The sequence below is a fragment of the Phytophthora infestans genome, genomic scaffold, assembly GCF_000142945.1.
Source record: "Phytophthora infestans T30-4 supercont1.17 genomic scaffold, whole genome shotgun sequence".
In the NCBI taxonomy this organism is placed as follows: Eukaryota; Oomycota; class Peronosporomycetes; order Peronosporales; family Peronosporaceae; genus Phytophthora; species Phytophthora infestans.
Window position 1 is genome coordinate 276775 of NW_003303742.1, and position 23830 is coordinate 300604.

Genomic DNA, 23830 nt, shown 5'->3' on the forward strand with positions numbered 1-23830 from the left:
TACTAAAGTAGATCGCAGCGTCCGCATGCGTCAGCGCATTATTGCGGCCATCAAGACGCCGATAGGTGCTGCCACAACGGCTGGATGCCGGTGTTCTCTCGGTAGTGCCATCCAGCGAGCCCCGAGTCAAACTTTGCGTCGATACAGGAACCCAGATGGCGCATTAAAGTCAACCTCGCTAGCATGAGAAACTTGATGTGAGCCAGCACTACGAAACGCTGGCGACGAGCAGCCATCTATTTGGCAGCGCCTAGGTACTGTATTAAGAGTGCGTGACATGATACCAGTGCGCCACGTGCACACACCATTATTCTGTACCTTCGCATTCATTTCGGGATTGCGGTATCTTTCGTGGCGTGACGGTTGCGAGCTACTCGCCTTCTCCGACAACCAATCTTTGCTATACTTCTACCGGTAGTCTGGACCATGACATGTTTGCTATTTGAAATTCAAAGGCAGCACGGGCACGTGCATGTAGGTAGGTACTGTAGATAATAAATAGGCTGTAGACGATGTATCTTCACCAAGATCAGCACAATAAAGCCTTCAATCTGATCGACGTGTTCGCGCTTGCCAGCCGCAAGCGCTAGGTGCTGATTGTTCTCCTTGCCACTTGCCGGCACGGCAAGGAGGTTTGGGCCCAGATGGGGTGGCCAGATTCTACATTTTCAGCAAACTGAACTCCCCATACAAACGACGAGTCGTGTGTTCGCCTACAGCAGCTGTCGATACTCTCCTCCAACCAGCTGGGCGCCCAGACAAAAGCTGACTCTTTGTTCGGTCAAGTCCCAGCCCAAGATGCCGACACTCCAGGCCTATCTCGCGTGCCGGGCTCTCCTCTTCATTTTCCGATTAGACTCCTGCTCGTGAGAACCGAAGCGATAAGGTCCGGCTAACAGTTCAGGCCATCTCACAGCAGAAGAATATGAAGGTCGCCAAGAGTTTGGTCCTCGCCGCAGTACTCTGTGCTGCGCAGGTCAATGCCATCGACTTCTCCGAGACAAGTCTCACCAGCGGCAGCACCGGCACCGTCTCGGGCGCCGATCAGACGCAACAACAGTCATTGCCTGAATCGTTGGGCGGTGGTTCGCCCGCTACGGTAACCTCGGGCAGCTCTATGGAGGCCTCGGCTGGTTCGGCCCCTACGTTCTCGGCTGCTTCTTCGACTGAGGCTTCTGCCGGTTCGGCTCCCACGACCGAGTCGTCGGCTGCGACGTCCACGGGCGAGGGTAGTGCTGCCGGTACGGACTCGGCCTCGTGCAGTCAGGAGTTCTCCACTGCCGGCAGCGAAGACGCCGACACTCCTACCACTGAAAGCAGCGACGTCGGTGGCGCCACTGACACGGCTTCGTGTAGCCAAGAGTTCTCTGTGGCCGGCAGTTCTGACACAGCTGACGACTCGTGCAGCCAAGAATTCTCTGTCGCGGGAAGTTCCGATACCGCCGACGACTCGTGCAGCCAGGAGTTCTCTGTTGCTGGCAGCGAAGACTGCTCCGAAGGATACGATATTGCTGGCTCGGATGACTGCAGCGAGGGTTACGACATCGCCGGGTCCGAGGAGACAACTGAGGGTAGCAGTACCGGCACTGGTACCGACACTTCGACTGAGACAGGAACTGGCACGGACGCATCTACTGATACGGGCACAGGAACGGACACGTCTACCGAGACTGGCACAGGAACGGACACGTCCACCGAGACTGGCACAGGCACTGACACATCAACTGAGACCGGAACTGGCACAGAAACCTCGACTGAGACTGGCACGGGAACTGAAACTTCTGGTGGTGACACTGAGACCGGCACGGGTACTGAAACCACGGGTGGTGACACTGGCACAGACACTACGACGAAAACTGGTACGGGTACAGATACTCCAACGCAGACCGACACGACAGAGACTGGCGCAGGTACCGATACGTCGACTGAGACTCGTACAGGTACTGACACCTCTGGAACCGGTACTGACACGTCCACGGAGACCGGGACTGACACGTCCACAGAGACCGGCACCGGTACTGACACGTCCACGGAGACCGACACCGGTACTGACACCTCCACAAATACTGGTACTGACACATCCACGGAGACCGGCACGGGAACTGACACGTCCACGGAGACCGGCACGGGTACTGACACCTCCACGGAGACTGGTACCGGAACTGACACGTCCACGGAGACCGGCACGGGTACTGACACCTCCACGGAGACTGGTACCGGAACTGACACCTCCACAAAGACTGGTACTGACACATCCACGGAGACCGGCACCGGTACTGACACCTCCACGGAGACTGGTACTGGAACTGACACGTCCACGGAGACTGGAACTGGAACTGACACGTCCACGGAGACTGGTACCGGTACTGACACATCAACGGAGACTGGAACGGGTACCGACACGTCGGCTGGCTCTGACTGCTCTGAGGGCTACGACATCGCCGGCAGCGAAGACTGCAGCCAGGAATATGACATTGCTGGTTCGGACTGCTCTCAGGAGCTTGACGTTGCCGGCTCTGAGTCATGCAGCCAGGAGTTCTCTGTGGCCGGCAGCTCCGACACTGCCGACGACTCCTGCAGCCAGGAGTTCTCAATTGCTGGCAGCAGCGACACGGCTGAGTCTACCTCGTGCAGCCAGGAGTTCTCTACCGCTGGAAGTGAGGACGTCGACACCTCGGCCGCTACGTCTACGGAGGCTTCCGGTGCTACCCCTACTGAACCATCCACAGAAGCTTCTGCCGCTACGTCTACGGAGGCGTCTGGTGCCACACCTACCGAACCGTCCACGGAAGCTTCGGCCGGCACCTCTACCGAGACTTCAGCCGCTGGTGGCTCGGAGGCTACCTACACTGGAACCTCAACGGACTCGTCCTCTCCGGCCGAGTCTTCGGGCTCTGAGTCGCCGCTGACCTTTTCCCCATCCGCTGCCGGCGGCTCGTTCAGCGGCAGCACCACTGCCGACCAGAGCCCGGTGCAGCAACAGACGGCATTCAGCGTGGAGGCCGTCAAGTTCAAGGCAGGCAACGACGAGGAGGACCCATCTTCCAGCTTTACCATTCCGATCGCTGCCGCTGCTGCCGTGTGTGCCGCTCTGGCTGTTGCCGGCACGGTTTACATGAAGCGACGGAGCACCAAGTCCAAGAAGGCGGCGGGCGACATCTTCACCGTCGACCAGAACTCGGCACTGTAAAGTGCCGGTAGCCCGAGTCATGTCCGTGTCGTGCCGGAAAGCGCCATCTCTACAGTCGTTGGTTGCAATGAATCAAAATGAGAGAGATACGTTGGATAAAAGAGCCCCCTCCATCGAGAACGAACCGAGAGGAAGTGAGTGTGAGTGCGTGTATTATTGCAGAAGAAGAAGAGGGTGGTGGTGGTGGATCTTACGAACTGACTGGGACGTCTCCAGTCTCTGCTCTGCTCTACCCCCCGCTCGCTCACCGAACGCGGTCGTGTATTGTGTGTAGGTCGCTGTCTCCCATTTTGCGCGCACTAGCGTCCTTGGTCTGGTGCCTGTGTTTTTTGAGTGAGTAATGAGTGAGTTCCCCAGTTTGTTTCTAATAGAAAGTGCCATCCATTATAGCCTCTTCTTCTTCTTCTTCTTCTTCTTCTTCTTCTTATACTTTCTTCTTCTTGAGTTTTCGTCTTCTCCTTCATGTTGTGACTAAAATCGACATGACAAGGCCGAGAATCATCGCTGAGCTGTCGACTCCTGACACTCGGGACGCCTCTACACAGAAAAAATTCACATCGCACATCCGATCTCGCATCAGCATTGCAAAGTTTTCTCATACCGGTAACTATCGTCTATCCTCAGAGGGTATTAATACGCACCGTTCCTGGTGCCTTTGGCCCAGACTTCGACCTCCCGGATACCGTAGAGCACGCGTTCGTTCGTGTTGCTCGTCGTGTCGCTCACGCCGTCATCCACGCATGAGAATTGGTCGCTGCAGACGTTTGGATCGCCCATGACGAGTCGGACGTATTTGAACTTGGCCGCGAGTGTTTTGAGGCCTTCCGTGTGGTTATCCACGCGGTCGTAGGCGTTGCTGAGGTTAAACACGGCGATGATACTCGTGAACTCGATGCCGTCGTAAGATACGCGGATGCGGTAGCTCCTAGGCGACAGGTAGCCGTGCCAACGCACCACGATCCGTGAGAGGGTCGGAGCCAGTGCACTCATATTCACCTGCCAGAAAACCTGCTCCGTTGCGTTGTCACCGGCCGACCACCAGCTCGTTTCGTCGGCGAAGCCGTCGTTTGCATTGCCCGGCACGAACTCCGTGTCGTGGAGAGCGTTAGGCGCGTAGTTGTAGTAGCTACTGGCATGTGCCGGTTCTCCGATCGCGGCGTTGAATTCCACGCCCGGAAAACTCACTTCGCCATGAACAGTAGCTACCGATAGCAGCACAACGAGCACTACACGACGAAGGATATAGAATAACATGAAGCTTCTCGTCCGCGGTCTAATTTTGAGTTGGACAGTCATAAGTGTCGTTTCGGAAGTATCGGAATTTAACACCCCCGACACCATGAACGTGCCGGCGTCGGTGTCGGCCGCGGCGTCCGCCGAGTTGCACTTGAAAATGTGCAAGAAGGTGGCGCAGCTCACGAAGGTTATCTTCCAGCTCAACACTCGCAACGAGGACTATCAGGCAGAAGCGGAATATACTCGAACAGCGCATACCGCTGAGCTACAGAGACTCACACAGGATGCCGCCGACACTATGAGGACGTTGCAGGGCAAATTGCAGACCCAAGCGGCCACTGCAGCCCAACGAGAGCGTCAATATGTGTCGGAGAGGCAGAAATACATGAACGAAGCGCAGCAGCAGCAGCGACGGTCTCAAGCCGGTCGCGCGGCCGCAGAGGAGGCATTCCGAGCCAAAGTGACGGAGTTCGAGACGCAAGTGCTCGAAGCTCAACGGGCGTTCGATGAACGAATAGAGCAACTCACTCAATTAGCCTTAGAGAAGGAGGCACAGCGAGTATTGAGCTCCCAGGAAGAGAGCGTCGCGCTAGAGGCGCGATTGGAGGAGATGAGGCTGAAACACGCGGACGAAGTCGAGCGACTCGTGACGACCTCTAACGCCAAGCACAACAAGATGCTGGCCGAGCAATTACGGGCTCAAGACGCTCTCAAGGCCGATCTGGTTAGCGCTAAACTCGACTTTGACAAGCAGAAACAGGAGGTTATAGCGGAGCTTGAACAGCAACGATTGAAACAAGAAATGAGTGCTAAAACCAGTTTCGACACGATGAAACACGAGTTAGTGACTAAAATCGAGGTGTTATTGGTCGACGCTGAAACTTTACGTGGTAGTGAGACGAAACTTCGAGACGAAAAGGAAAAGTTAGTGAGAACTCAACAAGAAGCTGCACGGACGATAAAAGAGCTAGAACTGGAGCTTTCGAAAGCTCAGCAAGACGCGCAAAGTGTGCGGAGAGATGCTTCGGCTCACTCGGAGGAGTTGCAGCGCATGCTTGCGGTCAGTACGGATAAAATCGACGAGCTAGCGCAGGAGCTCTCGACGCTTAAACATACTTTACAGACTCGGGATCGAGCGCTAACGCAGGCTCAGAAAGACCTGGAGACGGCGCAGCTAGAGACGAAACAGCAGAACGCCAATGCATCCGAGCTTCACGCTCAGTTGAAGCTGCAGCTCCAAGAGCACGAACTGCAGCTCGCAAACAGTAAAAGCGAGATTCAACTCGCGTTTCAGCAGGTTGAAACCGGTAAAAACCGGATTCTAAAGCTGGAAACTGAGCTTACAGCGGCGTTAAAGTCGATCGCTGAGTTGCAGACAGACGGCGCTAACGATGCTCTAACGAGATCGAAATTAGCGCAAGAGCTGGAGCGTGCACTGAACGATGCGAAACAAGCCACAACTAACCATGAACACGTGATAGAGGCGTTAAAACAGACCCACGACAGTAAAATCCAGCAGTTAATGAGCTCTCATACTCACGAAATGGAGACGCAACGCTCCGCAGCGGCGACGCAGCTGGAACAACTAGAAAAGAGCCTACGAGAGGCCTCAGAGAAGTCTTCGGACGAGAAGATTACGGAGTTTAAACGAGAACACCAGCGAGTTGTAGATGACCTCGAAGCTGCGTCGAAAACTGCGCAGAATAAGTTTCGTGACGAAATCGTCCAGCTAGAGTTACAGACCAAGTCGTTACAGGACCAACTTACAGCACAGACGTGTCAGCTTACAGAATTGCAGAAGAAACACGAAGATTTGACGCGACAGCTTGAGAGCTCGCAACAGCAAGTTTTATCACTGCAATCGACTAACGAAACGCTCCAATTATCCACTTTAAAGTCCCAAAAAGAACGAGACGAAGCGCACCGGAAGCAGATCCGAGAGCTTGAAGCGCAACGAGAAAACTCTGTTAACTCCCTAATTGCAGATAGGGACCAACTAGAGCTCCAGCACTCTAAAGCTCTTCTGCAATTGGCTCAGGAGCACGCTACGGCGCTGCAATCTGCCACGGAACAACTTGAAGCGCAGCGATTGAAAGAGCTTGCGACACAAGAACAAACACTGCGTGAGGTGTACGAGCCACAGCTTTTAAAGCTTCGTGAAGACATTGACAGCTTACAGCGTGCTCTTGGAGATGCATCAGAGGAAGCGACGGAAACGAAAAGGTCCATGGACGAGACCAGACTCTTTGAACAAGAGCAGCTTCGAAGCGCTATCGTTCAAGTTGCTGACCGTACAGCAACTGAACGCTCTATCGCAGAATCGGCAGCTCGACAGGAACTAGAGACGCTCCAACTGAGGCACTCTAACCACGAATTAGAGCTGGAAATCCGGTTTACGGACGAGATGAAGGCCCAACTCGCGACTCTACAGGCCAAGGCTGACTCGGATTTCGCACGTCTTGTAGCGGACCATCGCCAAGAACTTCAACGGTCAGCTCACCAGCACGCTGAGGCAATCAAACGCATACAAAACACCTTAAACTCCGCGCAAGAACGAGCGATCCTGGCCGAAAGAAGCGACGCAGTTAAACAGCTGGCTGAGCTGAGCTCGAAGAAAGACCGAGAGCGGTCGGAAGCGCTGCGAGAAGCTCAAAATCTACATGACCAGCAATACGGCGACTTACGGACTCGGCTAGAGTCCACCGAGGAATCCCTAACGCGAAAGACTCTGGACTGGGCGAGCGCGATGCGTGAAGGCCAGACATTAAGTGCTGCCTTGGCTGCCAAGACCGAAGAGATGGCAGTCAAAGTCGCAGAGTTAGAGAAGAGCTCGCGGGAGCAAGTGGAGACGCTAAAACTCGCTGCGAAACGCGAAATGGACCGATTACTGGAGGAAAATCTGGCCGAAACGAAGCAACTGAGCGACCAATTCGAGGAAACTCGCCGTGCTATGGACGAAAAAGCGGATTATCTCAAGGCTGCGGTCGCTGAGTGGCAGGACAAATACGGCAGACGTGAGAGTCGCCCGGAAGACGTGGCTCGGATCGTGGAGCTGGAGCGTCTGGTAGTGGAGAGAGACGCACTCGTACGACAGACTCTGGACGAGATGGCCTACTTCAAGCGGGAACTGCTTAATCGAGAGGAAATGTACAACAAAACCTTCGCAAGAACGCCCAATGTGGGGGTGCTGCAAGTGCTCAAACCTCACGTACAGATGCAGCAGTCGCTAAATCCGATGCAAGCTGCACCACCACCGAAGTCTCGGGGAAAATCGAAAGCCTTCGACCAGCCACCAGATCTACAGCGTAGACGCAGCGAGCGTAGTGGCCTCGCTGCTACTACACCTGCAGCACTGCCACCGCTACATAACAACCAGTTCAGTTAAATGAGACAGTAAGTTGAAGTGAGCTGTTCACTCTTTATTTGTGTGAAACTTGTGTGGAGTGAGAGTCGTATCATGATTGGGTGAAATTTGCTGTCCGATCCATTTTGACACAAAACGAAAAAGCGGTCGGAAAGTCATGGCAACTGTAGATGCTGAGCTTCAGCGCGTGCGTGCAGCTCTTTGAGGGCGTGTCTGGCCTCGAAATCGATATTAATAACAAGATAACGTTTCTCTCTATCTGTGTATACCATTTTTACTCCCGCACACCGCGTAGATCTCGCGCATCGCGGACCAGAAGGAGAAGACAGCAGCGTACAAGGTAAACTCATGAATACAACACCTCGTAACGTGACGTATAATGACTTTTGCACTCCGACTACCCCATAGACGCTGCTAGAGGATCATCTACAAGACCAACACAGCCTAAAGACCATCGTGACCCATTGTACGGCATCGTAACCCCCGCAATTCCCCCGACTATAACTGACCCTTGTGCATGTAGTGCTAGGAGAGGATGTTCTCCTCGTCATTTCGCGTGCTGTACGTCTCCCACCGCCTCAAATATCCCCTTTTAAGCCTCAATTAACACACCACATCTCCCTCATTACAGGTGATCACGCACTTGGCCTCCGTCGTCTCCGGTATCGACGTGGACGCGCATCCGTGGAAGCTCGAGTTCATCTGCTTCTGCCTGGCCAAGATCAAGCCCCGCATCTTGTCGTTCGAGGAGCCCGACGTGCTGTTCCGCGAGTCTCTGGCAGCCATGTACATGGACGAGGAAGAGTACATTGAAGCCGCCAAGGCTCTAGCGGCCATCAACCTCGAGAGCTCGACACGGCAATACACTGACGTGGAGAAGGCCGAGAAATACGTCAAAATCGCCGAGTTGTATCTCCAAGAGGACGAGACTGTCGACGCTGAGAACTTTATCAACCGCGCCTCTCGGTTCATCCACAACGTGGAGGACTGGGCGCTCAAGTTGCGCTTCCAGGTGTCCTACGCGCGCATTCTGGACGCGAAGCGCAAGTTCCTGGACGCGGCGCTGCGTTACTACGAGTTCTCGCAGTCGAAACCGGACGAAGTGGACCCCGACGACCTGCTGGAGCTGCTGAGTAAGGCTGTGACGTGCGCCATCTTGGCCTCGGCCGGGCCGCAGCGCTCGCGGCTCTTGGGAACTCTGTACAAGGACGAGCGTGTGAAGAACAGCGAGCACGTGGCGATTCTGGAGAAAATGTACACGGAGCAGCTGATCCGTCGACCGGAGCTGGTTCAGTTCGAGAAGAGTCTGCTGCCGCATCAGAGGGCGGTGCTGTCCAACGGGTTTACGGTGCTGGAGAACGCCTTCTTAGAGCACAATCTACTGGCTGCTAGTCGTGTGTACAGTAGTATTGCGCTGGTAGAACTGGGCAAGCTACTGGAGATCGAACCGGCCAATGCCGAGCGAGTGGCTGCGACGATGATCGGGGAGGACCGTATGAAGGGAAGTATCGACCAGCACTTGGGCTTCCTCGAGTTCGAGAACATGGAGGACGAGGTGCTGGCGGCCTTTGACACGCGCATCAGCTCGCTGTGCTTCAATGTCAACCAGTGCGCCGAGCAGATCGAGCAGCAATACCCGGACATTGCACGCTCGCTGACGGCGACGGCTACATAAAGTATGCGTTATGTAGTTGATTGAAGTAGCGTACAGTCAACACTTTTTTTCCAGGTTTTCCTTCGAACACAGGAAGAATATTGTATTAGGTGACAAAGGTTATAGTGCAATGATGCGCTCCAGCAATCAGGCCTTGGTTGGAGGCTTCTTGGCTGCCATTTTCTTGAGCCACATGTACTGTAGTAGTACTTTTCCATTTGGGTTTTGGGAAGCTTCTTCAACGCCTGAGCAGGAGTAACACCTCGTTGAAGGTAGAGACGAAGCTTCAGACTGGAGAATAACCCTCGCTCCTCGTCTAGCTCCGACGTTTCTCCAGCACCCCGGAGCTTGCTTGTATTGTCGCGAACACTCTCGCTTAAAAGTGAGCGGACAGAGGAACGCGCGTCCGGTGTCGTCACGCTTGGAGACTTGGCTTGGTCGGCAGCTGAGAGGCCATGGCTTCCTACAACGAGGGCGGTCGCAGCAATTATTAGCAAGACGTTGAATCGGCGCATGGCGAGTTTTCGAGTGTCTGCGCAAATTCACAACTGACAATCGCAAGCAACACTGTTATTAAAAGTACCTCTTGATGTGTAGCGTTACATGCCAGTGATGAATATGTAGCACATGAAGTGATATTACGGTCAAAAGCGAAGCACAGTAATCACTTATCTGTCATCAAGTATCTAATATTTCAAATCTCTGAGCTAATATTAAAATAGTATGCTACCTTTTAAAAACTGAGCTACTATTAATATTTAAAAGCGAAAATAGTAATATTACTATTAAAAATATGACATATGAGATTTGACTACAGTCGTGCTACAGTCCCAGTATTAGGTATCGAAATAATCCAAGTATTCAACCAAGTATTGTCCATAAATTATCGATTAAAAATTCATATTGAGATCAAGAGAGTATCGGTACGCTGAGGCGAACGTATTTGGGCTTTTTGTTGACCGCCCGCTCGTACTTGATTGGAATTGGCTGCACACGACTCACGAACTCCTGCATACCGGCTTTTCTTCCTGTAGATTGCACGTCAGCGCCTTCACCGTATCTGTAACGGGGTACGTAGCCCTAAGTGTACCCTGGTTACAGTACCAAGGTCGCTCAAAGCCAAGCATTGGTCAAACGACATTGCATTTCTATAGGTAACTTATAGTTTGTATTAAACCCAAACTTAACCTACCCATAAATATACTCAGTTTACAATCTACCTTATTTAGGTCACTTCGCTCTCTTTAACTAAAGAGGGGACCTGTGAGCTGCCGTTCATTGAGAGTTTGTATACTCTCGGAAGATAACTTCCTCTAGCGCAAGGTGCTGTGTGACCCCGTCACACTTGGTAGCACTCGTAGTCAATCCACGCCACCGCGGGTAGACTACCTGAACCCCTCCGAAGTTCGTTGCCACGGATAGGAACGACTTCTCCCATATGAACGACTCTCAGTTCGAGTCGGTTCGGAAGATCTTCGGGATGGAGGCCCTGCAAGGCCTGGTGGTGTCAACACCGGCTGAGCAGCTCGAGCGCGTCAATGCATTCGACGCGTACGAGCAGGGCCTCATCGCGCATGTGCGGGAGAACCTGCAGGCTCCAGCGGCGGAAGCAAATCCGCCTCACCCGAAGCCAATACGGCTGAAGGTTAAGCCGTATGAAGGGAAGGAAGGCGAGAACCTTCGCTTCTGGGTCCGAGAAGTAGAGCTCGCGATGGACGCGGCTCTGATCTCGACCGAGCAACTGCGTGTTGCTTTTGCACTCTCCAACCTTAGCGGCCGTGCTAAGAGTTGGGTGTACACACGGGAAGCAACATCCCCTGGATGTTTCACATCCTGGGCTCAGCTGTGCGAACAGCTCCGAGCCGCTTTCCTCCCGGCGAACTACGAGTACCGCCAGCGTTCGCGCTTCCTCTTGTGTAAACAAGGAAGGCGCGAACTGCACGAGTATGTGCAAGGGATACGGGAGCACACGGCGTCCCTAGTGGGACACCCACTCAGCGAACACATCAAGATAACTGTGTTCATGGACGGCCTTCGAGTGGGCCCCGCACGCACTCAGCTGTTCCGGGTGCAGTCAAGCACTCTTGAAGAGGCGATTCAAGTGGCTCTTCAAGAAGAGTACAGCCATCGCCAGGCGCGTACGCCGGCCTCAGCATGGCCTGGAAGTTCTTTGTCGGCTCCCGGCCGATCAAGCCCCAACGGACCAGTTCCCATGGAACTCGGGTCCGCCGAACAGCGTGACATCCACTGCTTCGGCTGCGGGAACATGGGCCGCTTCAAGCGCGACTGTCCTGCGGAAAGACTCCGCAGACGGTCCTTCCCCGAGCCCGTCCTCAAGGGTCGCTGGCAGAAGCCAGGATCCCGGGGACAGGGGAACGCTGGGAACCAGTAGGGGCGGGGCGCCCTACTGGGGAAGAACTAAGTCTTCGTGATGGGTGCGCGGGTGGCGCGTACCACGGGGACCTAGCCCCTGAGAGTCTTCGCACTCTCGAATCGGCGAGCAGCGGCGGGTTGCTCGTAGTACACGGATGTGTACGGGGATACGATCATTCCTTTAGAATCTTGATCGATTCTGGGGCGTCGAAGAATTTCGCACGCCGCCAGACGGTTGCTCGCAGCAGCAACAAGTTGTCCGATGCTTTGAGAGAACGCAAGGGCAACGGGACGGTGTCAGTGCGACTGGCCGACGGGAAGGTCGTCACTGTCCCCAACGTCCAAGTGGATCTGGCCGTCAAGTTTGAAGACTTTGACAGCCTCAAACAGTTCACTGTTCTCGATATGGATCCATTTGATATGATCCTGGGCATGCCCTGGCTTGAGAAGCACGAGCCCTGGATCGACTGGCGAGGCAAGGCAATCGGTGCCAGCCGCCCTGCGCAGTCCGACAGAGCATTGGTGAGTCATGTTCCCACCTCTGTCAGGACCCGGGGCGCCCGCAAGGGCTGCCAGGGTACCCAAGCATTCGGCAGATGCTTGGGAGTCGTCGACGTATATGACGACTCCGAGAATGTTTTGATGGTGGCAGCGCCCAGAAGAGGCGCTGGCCAAGTGGGTAACTTAGGTCCACAGGCGGGTAACTTAGTTCCGCAGGCAGCTGCAGCTGTCACGAACACTGAGAACAGCGTGTTCAGAGTGGATAACAGAGCTCCACTCACGGTCGCCCAGACCTTAACTGAAGACGGAGACGTCGGATACGCTTCCTGTGTGGGTAACACAGTGCCACACGCAGTCGTTCGGACCTTAACTGAAGAGGAAGGCGTCGAACACGCTTCCTGTGTGGGTACCACAGTACCACACGCGGTCGCCCAGACCTTAACTGAAGAGGAAGGCGTCGAACACGCTTCCTGTGTGGGTATTACAGTACCACACGAGGCCACGAGTGCCTCGGATGTCGTAGCGCCGACATCCCTAAACGTGGGCAGCAAAGCCCGACGTCACGGTCGCCGTCGTCAACGACGCCGCCGCTGCCTCAAGTCGGATCCGAACTTCGTTCCGATCGACGTCGCTTCAAGCGCCTCGGAGTCCAGGGCCCGGGCTCCTCCGACAAGGCCGGTGGAAGAGTGGTATCACATCTTCGATGGCGAGACCGGTTTACCCGTCAAGGCATCTGGTGTCCACTTGGAACCGTTGCCAGAGGTTGCAGAGATACTGCACCTCGAGGAAATGACGGCTGAGTCTTTCCTGACCAACCTCAAGGCTGGAGAGATTGCTGAGATGGTACTCATGAGACCTTAGACCACTCGGGAGGAGCTGAACTCCTCCTCTGTTTTGGACGAGAACGTCCTGGAAGACCTGAACAAGCAGCGTCAGGCGCGCTTGGGTTCTAAAATCCTTAAGAACCCCAAGGATCCGGTGTATCCTTTGGTGAAGAGTATGCGGACGTGTTGAGCAAACACCCACCGACCCAACTCCCACCGAATCGAGGCGTACGGCACAAAGTATTGTGTCACGAGGCAATGGCCTCTCCCGCGCGAACAGTGCGAGGTCATTGATGCCTTCTTCGCCGCGAAAGCGAAGGCAGGCATGGTGCGGGAGTCGAAATCCCCGCACTCGACGCCGACTTTCTGCGTTCATAAGCCGAACGGAAAGTGGCGTCTGGTTCACGCTTATAACAAGCTGAACAACGCAACGGTGCCGGCCCAAACACCACTCCCACGAAAGGATGTGTTGTTGAACAACATGGCCGGGTGCGTACTGTACAGTGCGCTGGATTTGGTAGACGGATACTACCAAATCCTGATGCGAGAGAGCGACATCCTGCTCACTCCAAGCGGCATGCTTTAAGAGTGGCTCGTCATGCCACAGGGCTTGTCTAACGCCCCGGCGACGTTCAATCGCCTGGTGACGCAATTGTTCCGCCCTTTGCGTACCTTCGTACAGACGTCCTTCGACGACATATTCGTCCATAGCCGTGCCGAAGGAGGCAAGACGGCCATGGAGGTGCACCTAGGACACCTCCGTCGAGTGTTGGACGTAATGCGAGCGAACAAGCTCTACACCAATATCGACAAGTGTCACCAGAGATTAAAGTTCTCGGTTGCTTCGTAAGCAACGTGGGCGCTCGGGCTGACCCAGACAAGGTTAGGGCCATAGCAGCATGGCCGACGCCCCGATCCCAGAAGGAACTTCGAAAGTGGTTGAGCTTGGCCAACTACCTTCACAAGGACAGCGCAGGGTACGCGGGCTTCGCTAAGCCCTTGTCGAGCCTCCTTCAGAAGGACGTCGACTGGCGCTGGGAGCAGGAGCACCAGGATGCTTTTGACAGCGTCAAGGCCAGTCTCCAAGAGGCCCCTGTCCTGGCCCTGCCGGACAAGACGAAGCCGTTTAGCGTCGTCTGCGATGCTTCTGATTGCGCCATCGGATGTGCATTGCTGCAGGCCAACACGGCTGGACACGAGCGAGTCATCTCGTTCCAGCCCAGGCAGCTCAAAGCCGCCGAGCGGAACTACCCTGTCCACGACAAGGAGCTCCTGGCAATGAAATATGCCCTTGTGAAGTTTTGTGCTTACCTTCTGGGCTCTAAGCCCTTTGTGATCTACACAGACCACGCGTCCTTGAGGACGGCGACTAACTCGCCTAACCTCTCCAAAAGGATGGCGAGGTGGCTGTCCTTCTTCGCGGAGTACAACTTCTGCGTCGAATACAAGCCGGGCAAGCTCAACGTGCTTGCGGACGCCCTCTCTCGGCTTCCTGACTATGAGTTGGCCCACATCACGCGGGTGACAACGGATCTATATGATCGGATACGCATGGCGTATCGGGACGATGAGGCTGTCGCGCCTATCGTCAAGTTCCTTATGACCGGAACGAGCGCGAAGTCCGACTGGCTCTCGTCGCGACAGCGCTCACGGCTTCACCGATATGAGTTTAAAGAGGGTATTCTCTATTACCGGGTGGAGCCCACTGATCCTCCACGGGTGGTCGTACCCAACGACGAGGATCTGAAGTTCGATATCCTCGCGGAGGCGCATGACGCGCCCTCCAGCGGCCACTTGGGCCGCGAGAAGACCTTTCTGTCGGTCTCTCAGTCCTTCTAGTGGATCCACATGTACAAGTGGGTCGCCCGGTACGTTAAGACATGCGAAACATGTCAGCGGGTCAAACCCGCAGGGCACTCTTCGGCTCCACTACAGAGCCTGCCCGTACCGGCTGACTGTTGGAAGTCGATGAGTCTTGACTTCATCTTTGGGCTTCCCACCGACGGACACGGCAACACCGGAATTTTGGTGTTCGTGTGTCGGCTGAGCAAGATGGTACATCTTGCTCCAGTTCCCGTCACTGTTACGGGCGAACAAACCGCAAGGTTGTTCGTCGATGGCGTGTTCCGCTATCACGGTCTCCCGGAGACGATTGTCTTGGACCGAGACCCGCGGTTCACCGCTGCGTTTTGGAAAACGCTGATCCCTTTACTGGGACCACGTCTGCAGATGTCCACTGCGGATCATCCGCAGACAGACGGCCAAACAGAGCGCGTCAATCGAGTACTCGAGGACACTCTGCGCAGTGTGTGCACGGCAGCACCACGTACGTGGTCGACGCAGCTTCCAGTTGTTGAGTTTGCGCTCAACAACGCGGTGCACGCGTCCACGGGGTTCACGCCGTTCTACTTGAACGGCTTTCGCCACCCCAGAGTGCCTCTCACTCTTCGAGGAGACACTGACTCCTCTATTCTAAGTGGGGTCGAGGCTCGGAAAGCCCTTTCCTCCCAGGTCTCGGATGTGAGACCAGTTTCGCTGCGGAAACATGTGGAATCCTTTATGAATACCAAGCTGAGCATTGTCAGCAGGGTCCGCGATGCCATGGCAGCGGCCCAAGATAAACAAAAGGAGTACTCAGACAAACATGGAAGAGGAAACTTAAGTATATTTGAGGTTGGGGACTTAGTGTTGCTAGACACGAGGAACCTACCTCTTGACACTGTCAGCTCTGTCGGCAGCAACAAGCTGAAGCACCGCTTCATCGGACCTTTTGCAGTCCTGGCCAGACATGGTGCGTCGTACACCATCGACCTTCCAAAGTCAATGACGACGCACCCGACGTTCTATGTTGGACGTCTTAAGCGGTACTTTGACCCGCAGGGGGTTGCTGATTCGCAGACCCCCTTGACCCAGCTCCTCGAAGCGAGGGCCGGTCACAGTCGTCGACGAGGACGTCGGAGCAGGCACTAAAGCCTCGGTCGAGACGGCAAGGCTGCGGTCAAGGCCGTACGCCGGAGGGGCTCCATACGAACGGACCCCGGCGCCACACGCCGAGTACGCCGGGTACGCACCATACGCGTACGCACAAACGCGCTTACATCTATGAGTATCTTCTCGCGAGAGGAGCACTTGGTTAAGCAAGACCTGGACAACTTGGTCCAGCGTTTTAAGAGCGAGGCTCGTGGTGGGATTGACGATGACGATGCTGTAGCGCATTCTCTCGCTGAATTTGCCGCACAAGATGGAAACGTTGTTACGGTGGATGAGACTGACGCGGGTCACTCCAGAGTAATGAACATGACGTCTCGGCACCAGCGGGAGATGATCACGCGATTTCCGGAGCTTTTGCTGGTAGATTGCACCCACAAAACCAATCGGTACGTGTATTGTTCATGTATTATACATGTTTTTTTATTATTTGGTCCAAGTATTGGACCTAATGAATCTTCATGTGTACTCCTTGATTAACGAGTTCTGTTCTTAAGGTACAATTACCAGCTGTGTACTTTGATGGCAATCGATGACAAGGGTCGAGGGCAGCCTGTACAGCAAATACTACTAGAACGTAATGCTGACTGGCATATGTCGCGTGCTTTGGATCATTTACTCCGAGTGGATCCTGCTATTGCTGACAATGTCCAGGTTCTCATGGTTGACAAGGACCTGAATGAGATCCGAGTTCTTCGCACCTACTTTCCTAACGCCCGAGTTCTCATATGCTTTTTTCACGTTATCAAATATTTTTGCACTGCTTCGCGGAAGCCCGAATATGGCAAGATATCGTCCGACGACCATGATGCAACAGACACATTAGTGCATAATATGGTGTATGTAGTAAGTGAGGAAGTCTACCAGAACCATTGGATATCGATGAAGACCCTCTGTACCAGAACTGGGTTCACCTCGTTTTACGAATACATGGACGAGAAGTGGAACAAGTGCACGGACATGTGGGTTACGTATAAGCGCGCTCGGTTGGCGCACTTACGCGTGCATACCAACAATCATTTGGAAACGTGGTTTGGTCACTTCAAGGATGCTGTACATCACAATATGACCATGACCGATACTGTGCCGGGGTCACACAGCACCTTGCGCTAGAGGAAGTTATCTTCCGAGAGTATACAAACGCTCAGTGAACGGCAGCTCACAGGCTCCTCTTTAGTTAAAGAGAGCGAAGTGACCTAAATAAGGTAGATTGTAAGCTGAGTATATTTATAGGTAGGTTAAGTTTGGGTTTAATACAAACTATAAGTTACCTATAGAAATGCAATGTCGTTTGACCAATGGTTGGCTTTGAACGACCTTGGTACCTTGTACCAAATATCCCGGAGTATGACGTGTCATACACCTGAAGTGTGAAGTGTCACACTTCATGTAACCAGAGTACACTTAGGGCTACGTACCCCGTTACATCCTCTTCCACTTAGGTTTGGTTTATCGACTTATCAGAATGAAGAGGTGTTCGTCACAAACTCTCATTCTCAAAGTCGAAAACCATCGACTTGGCCGCGCGAGCGCGGCGGAGGCTCACTTCACAGTTAGAGCCTCGAGCAGCAACCTGTGCGCACTTCTTCTAGGTCTCCACTTCGACCGTTTCTATGCCTCGTGGCACAGCAAAGAGCGGTGCTAAGACACGCTCCAAGGCTGCTGCCGGTAAGGCGCAAGCCAAGAGCACTAAGCCTCACAACAAAGGCTCGGCACTCAAGGAGGCTACTCAGGTGGCCTCCGAGGCGATCGGTTCCTCGGGTGACGCGGCTGTGGACAAGCGAGCAAGCAAGCGCCGCAGTCCGTCGCCCTCGTCTTCAGACAATCGTCCGAACCCTCGGTTCGTGGAACGTGAGTTTAACGCGGGCAGTGAGGACGAAGCCGAGTCCGAGAGCACGCACGATGCTCCTGCGAGCTCTGTGGGAGGGCACAGCCCAGTGCCCAGTGAGCACAAGGATGACAGCGTGCAGTCGCTTGCTAGTGATCAAGGTGATCACAGTCCCAGGACGTATGTGCGCTCTGAGAGTCCGGCCGTCAAGGCTAAGGGCACTCCCAAAGCCGGTGGTGATGATGAAGAGAATCCTCGCAAACGTCTCTCGCTCGCCGAGGGTCTTGCGCGTGCTAAGGCCTCTAAAGCCGAAGGCGCCAAGCCCTCAAAGAAGCGTACAGCCTCTAAGTCTCCACTCCGCGAGGAGAAGGAGACTCGACACTCCTATCAGAGTATCTTCGCCTCCTCGGATGAATAGGAGGAGAAGGAAGAAGAAGAGGAGCAGGAGGAGGGTGCTTTCGTTGAGCCCCGGGAGGTCTCGAATGACCTCGACCAGCAGCAGGAGGATTTCAAAGCTGCCCAGCGTGTGCGTGGGGGTTCGGTGGCGGCACCCGTCAGCCAGGGAGCTGCCATCAACTCAAGAGGGTATTGGCCTCCCGAGGAGAGCTCTGGGGCTGACCTCTTCTTAGAGGTTCTCGTCGCTCCTCGTGGCCTTGTGGGCGGCCACACTTCTAGGGGCATCTATGAACGAGCCCTTGTTCAGAAAGAACAGTTGTTCGTTGACAACTTGGAGGCTGCTCGGTGTGTGCTTCTCGCGCCACACCGCATTCCCCTTAAGGACTACGCGACTTGTCGTAAGAAGCCCGAGACCCGGGGTGGTCTCTATCCTCTTTGGGGATACCCCTGGGTTATGTACGAGAACTGTCCCACGTGGAGTTCTTGTGAGGACATGTTCTGGGCATGGGTGGGGACTCTTAAGTACTCACCCACGAAGTTACGGGAACTCCATGAAGATCAGCTGCTGTCCCGCATCCTGGACCAGCGTGATCTTTGTGTGAGGTTTGCCCACTTGATCAGCAAGCGCATGCTGCCAAGGGACATCCTGAAGCGCGCGGCTTCTAGCGCTCACGATGAGCGCGGGTACGGAATGTATTCATCGTCCGTACCCCGTTCGGGCAAGAAGCCCCGGACTACTTATGAAGCTGCCGCCGCTTCTGTTCCCAGATTGCGACAGCCTTTGGGCAGTCAATTAGGAGCCGTTCAATCGGCTCCTACGAGTTCTCGGAGTGGGCATAACCCCTCCACTTCACGAGGAGCTGTCGCTTACCGCGACGCCGTTGCTCCTGGAGGATCCGTTCCACGTGGAAGTGGACCTCTCCATTCCGGTCAAGCAGAAGCGGAGGTGCCCTCGTACGAGTACGAGTACTCGACGCCTCCCGAAAGCCACTCTCGTCCGAGTGCTCCGACTGCGGGTCCGACACAGGTCCCTGAGGTTGACCGCCTCCGTCAACGTGTCCTCGTGCTTGAGATTGCACTTGGCCGTCGAACTCGCGGTGATGCTGCCGCCCAGGCCGGGAATCAGGGCGAGCTCGCTCGCCTTGCGGGCCGCCTGGACCTGTTGGAGCGAGAGGTCGCGAGCCTGCACCTGCGGGTGGATCGCCGGGCCTCTTCGTCCGATCTGGACGAGGCCTTTCGCAGGATCCGACGGATCGAGGCTTTGTTGCCACGTCTGGAGCCGCCTGCGGCACACTCCCAGATCCATGATTAGCCATAGTATTGACAGCGTCCTTTGTGTCCGCACAACCAACCTTTCAATTCTCTGCGTACGTCAAGAAATGCGCGGTGGCTACGGCGTGGTTGTGCTGGTAAGGCCATTCTGTACTCGAAGCCCCCCCCCTCCTCCTCCACCATTTGGATCACGTAACGAAACTTGCATTCTGTCGCGCGGACGAAGTGCTTGGGACGCTTACCGGTTGTTCGGATCTTTGCAGGCCAGTCATGAGTGCAGATGTATGTACGCATGTACATGATCCAGTCCTCAGGCACGTACGGCACGTCTAAACCATTCTTGGCGGCCACAGTATTCACCAGCCGCTTATTCCTTAGCTCGCAACTTAGTGTTTCAAAGACCCGGGTGATCTGATGCGTCCGCAAGGCATAATCCTTCAGGTACGCTGTCCACGCAGCATAACTTGGATATGGAGAGTCAACCGGACCAGGCACAACCACGGGTGTCTTTAGTACCTGGACAATAAGTGGATGATTCCCATTGTCCATGTTCTCAGAAGCCTCGCAAGAAGACTCCGTGCCAGATACTACGTGGCGGCAAGCCGTCAAGGGAACGCCTGACGACTCACCAGAGGACTTGCGCTACGCAATACACGCAAGTACAAAACAGTGTTAGTCCCGTAAAATAAGTGGAGTTGCATGTACACCCACCTTAGACGCAGACGCAGACGCAGATGGAGCGGGTGGTGCGGACTGCATGGGCGGCAATGACAGCGTTTACAAGGGGGAGGCAATGGCGCTGATACGTCAGGAGGTGTTCGAGACGAGCAGGGATGAAGATGGAGCGAGCGAGAGGAGCTACGGGAACAACACAGACTAGGAACCTAAAAAAAAAATGAAAGGCAGGCGTGGAGCGATACTATACTTGACACTATTTTATAAAATACGAGGCTGTAAATTACAACATGGACAATACTCGGATGCATATTTGGTTTATTTCTACACCTGAAACTGGGACTGTAGCATTTACGTAATTTTTTCCATTGGACGAATATTATCTGCTTCATTTTGGGTTTTGTAGTCCACAAATGAATCCTTTTAGGCTGTTGCATCAGTAAGATCCATGCTTTATACTTAGGGAGTTTACAGTGACGAACATAGCTATATGGTTTGACAGTTGTACTCAAGGACACTGGACATTAATGTAAAATCGTAAGATGCACATAGTGATTTTAAGAGTAGCGTAGATAACCTCGCTACGATTTCAACCATTCGCAAAATGATTTATAGTGTTTTGGATAATGTATTCCATTCAGAAATTATCAACTGACTCTGTGTCTGAATTCGTAAGACTGGTTTCTTACGGAAGATTAACTACTATGATTGGGCAGTATTGAGACCGTCGTGGTCTCGGCAGTGGCGGCTGCAGTAAACGGCCTCTACAAATGTATCAGCTTGCCTGTCGCTGCCAACCCGCACCATGCGCCTAAACGTCGCGTCTAATTTAAGCTGCAACGAAAACTAATCTAAATGAGATTCGTCGCTGAGCCTTAACCAACAAAACATCTAAAACCCGAGTCAGTCAGCAGGATCGAAAGCAGTGCGGAGGTGCTAAACTACACACCTGCAGCAGGGCTGCTGTAACGGGGTACGTTGCCCTAAGTGTACCCCTAGTTATTGTGCCTTTTCAAAGTTTTTGCCAATTCGATTTAAAGACTGGTCCTAAGCAAGGGTAGGTAGGGCTAAAGGTGGGATTTGAGGACGAGCTGGAGTTTTTATTGCCCCTAAATAAAATGATATTTGAATAAAAACACTGTTTGATTTTGCCGACTATGATCCAATAATACTTGATTGTGGAGGTCCTACGTAAGGGCTCCGATTTGGTCTAAAGGGTACCTTTTAACAAATTAAGAGCTGAATGGCCAGTATTTGCCGGCCATTTACCCCTACGTAAGGTATCCACAACAAATTGATTTGAAATCAAGTATGGGCTACTCATCAGACATACGCTGGCCAGGCATTGTCTTGCAGTATGTCTACAATACTGAGAACAGTGTAGTTGCCAGTGTACTGGGCGTCTCGGCCAGAAGCCTTCGGAGATGGTACCATCTCTTCAAGACAACAGGTAATGTCGACGACACCCCACATAATGAACGGTCATCTAAATGGCCGATTGAAGTGCAACAATTTGTTCGCGAGTATGCAAAGCAACACCCCTGCTTCTACTTCCACGAGCTGCGTGAGGTATTAAAAGACAAGTTTTCAACCCAATATTGTTGTTTTGATTCGATAATTTGTCGTGCTTTACGGCTCGATTTGGGGTTAACGCGAAAAGTGCTGACTAAAAGAGCTCGTGAAAGTATCCCAAAAGAACACCAAGAGTATGTGAGCAGGCTATCGCTTTTCTACAGCGGACCAGAACAAATCGTGTTTGTCGATGAAACTTCAAAGGATGGAAGGTATTGTAAAATGTCAATTTTGTGACTGCTACATCTTACCTTGTTAATTTGTTGTAAGATATTGCTATGGTTTAAGTCCTCCCTGAGCAAACACACGTGGTCCGCGCGCGGAGACTTAGCGGTTGTGTCCATTCCATTTTCCTGCGGAAAGCGAATCTCATTTATTGCTGCGCTCGACGTTGAAGGATGTTTTGCGTAGGGTACACCCGAGGATACTTTCACCCGGCAGACGTTCCACGAGACTTTCTAGTTGAAACTTCTACCATTCCTTAATCCGTGGCCTTTATCAAGATCAAATGTCATTTTGGACAACGCCAAAATTCACATGTACGAAGAATTTTAAGAGCTTATTCACGGTACTGGCGCATTCTTATTTTTTCTGCCGCCATATTCACCTGACTTGAATCCTATAGAAGTTGGATCTTCTCTTCTAAAACGATAGATCCAACGCCACGCAAATATGGCGTTCCGTGAAAATCCTCTTGCAGTCCTCAATGTCGCGCTGTAGTTTTGCACTAGACAGTCTGAGGAAGTTGGGCAAAATTTGTACGGCCACTGTGGGTACGCTGGGAACAAACGCAGTGTAAAAGCCAGTGAGTTTGAATAAAATTCGTGTATTCGTACTGAAAACATCGTACTCTACCTCTACTACGCTCCTTAGAGTTGATCGTTAAGGTGATCGACATCATCCATGTCTTCTGCAGGAGCAGAAGTCTCAGAATCTACCGGGTCACGGAACGGAGGGCAAAAACTGTAGGCCGGTAAGCCGAGAATATCCTGGAGATCTCCAACATGAGACGGCACTTGGATCACTGCACCTTGTAGTTTGATCCTGAGCATTCTGAAATTCATGTCAGCGGTTGCTTGAGCTGTATCTTGATTCGTCTCCATTTCATGCGAAAGCTGATCAATGTTCCGAAGTTGTCGACCTGTTGTGCTATCAGGAGTTTGTAGTGGAGCGTCAGCTGGAAGTCGAGCTTGCATTGCTGCCTTGTACAGCTGTGAGGCTAGCCCACTCGAAATATTGCGCTCAGCTAGCATAGCTGCTACACGAAGAACTTGTTCTTGGATTCGATTCTCGGTAGCTCTACGAATAGCGTTGGCTCTTGGATCTGGTGCTCTTGGAATATAAAGAAAAATCATTAAAACAAAATCAGACTGACCGTGTAGGCGAAGGCGAGCAAATTCCCAAGATCTGGCGACGCGGCTGAAGATTTTTTTCTCGTCCAACTCGAGAAATTCACGTTGTGGAGCGTGCTTGATGGACTTGAGATAGACGCTGAAGTCATCCTGCCAATCGTTTGGCAGACGACGGATGCATTCGGTTGCTACCTGAGTCTTGAATAGCCTAAAGCCAATCTGAAAAGAGAAGTCGATGGAAGTGATCTTGTTTCGGCGCGAAGTGAGAGGATCGCCGTTCTTGATGGTAAGGCGGCAGGTAAGAATTGCTGGTAGTGGCAGTGACATTGTAAAACTAAAAGTGAGCCTTTAAGCCAAAAGATGTCAGGGCGTGGGAGAATACTCACCGTAGTGATCGACAAAATTTAGGAGATCATGTCGAAACGGGATGGAATTTTGCCAAATGTCATAAGGTGTGGACACAATCTGTTTCGGTTTTGTTAATCTATCTTATGATTTGTATCAAAACCAGGATCTGTATATTTACAATAAAGTAGGGGCTTTAGCAAATAGAGAACGTTGGTGCCCAGGGAATTATCCCATCTGCCGTCCGCCGAACGCCGATT

General features: G+C 53.2%; 5 protein-coding genes across 5 annotated transcripts; 3 read left to right on the forward strand and 2 right to left on the reverse strand.

The window, feature by feature from the left end:
* Positions 1–925: 925 nt before the first annotated feature.
* On the forward strand, positions 926–3190 carry PITG_09832 (adhesin protein, putative; the record flags this gene model as incomplete). Its single annotated transcript, XM_002902350.1, has 2 exons — positions 926–1940; positions 2004–3190. The coding sequence occupies 2 exons, from the start codon at positions 926–928 to the stop codon at positions 3188–3190; spliced, it is 2202 nt and encodes a 733-aa protein (XP_002902396.1).
* Positions 3191–3650: 460 nt separating this feature from the next.
* Positions 3651–4444, reverse strand: PITG_09833 (uncharacterized protein; the record flags this gene model as incomplete). Its single annotated transcript, XM_002902351.1, has 2 exons — positions 3651–3727; positions 3832–4444. 2 exons carry the CDS (start codon positions 4442–4444, stop codon positions 3651–3653), a joined length of 690 nt encoding a protein of 229 aa, XP_002902397.1.
* Positions 4445–4529: 85 nt separating this feature from the next.
* Positions 4530–7811, forward strand: PITG_09834 (uncharacterized protein; the record flags this gene model as incomplete). The annotated part of the gene is made up of 1 exon (XM_002902352.1): positions 4530–7811. One exon carries the CDS (start codon positions 4530–4532, stop codon positions 7809–7811), a length of 3282 nt encoding a protein of 1093 aa, XP_002902398.1.
* Positions 7812–7947: 136 nt separating this feature from the next.
* PITG_09835 (COP9 signalosome complex subunit, putative) lies at positions 7948–9518 on the forward strand (the record flags this gene model as incomplete). The annotated part of the gene is made up of 4 exons (XM_002902353.1): positions 7948–7977; positions 8086–8130; positions 8199–8246; positions 8422–9518. The coding sequence occupies 4 exons, from the start codon at positions 7948–7950 to the stop codon at positions 9463–9465; spliced, it is 1167 nt and encodes a 388-aa protein (XP_002902399.1).
* Positions 9474–9959, reverse strand: PITG_09836 (secreted RxLR effector peptide protein, putative; the record flags this gene model as incomplete). The annotated part of the gene is made up of 1 exon (XM_002902354.2): positions 9474–9959. One exon carries the CDS (start codon positions 9957–9959, stop codon positions 9474–9476), a length of 486 nt encoding a protein of 161 aa, XP_002902400.1.
* Between the last annotated feature and the right edge of the window lie 13871 nt (positions 9960–23830).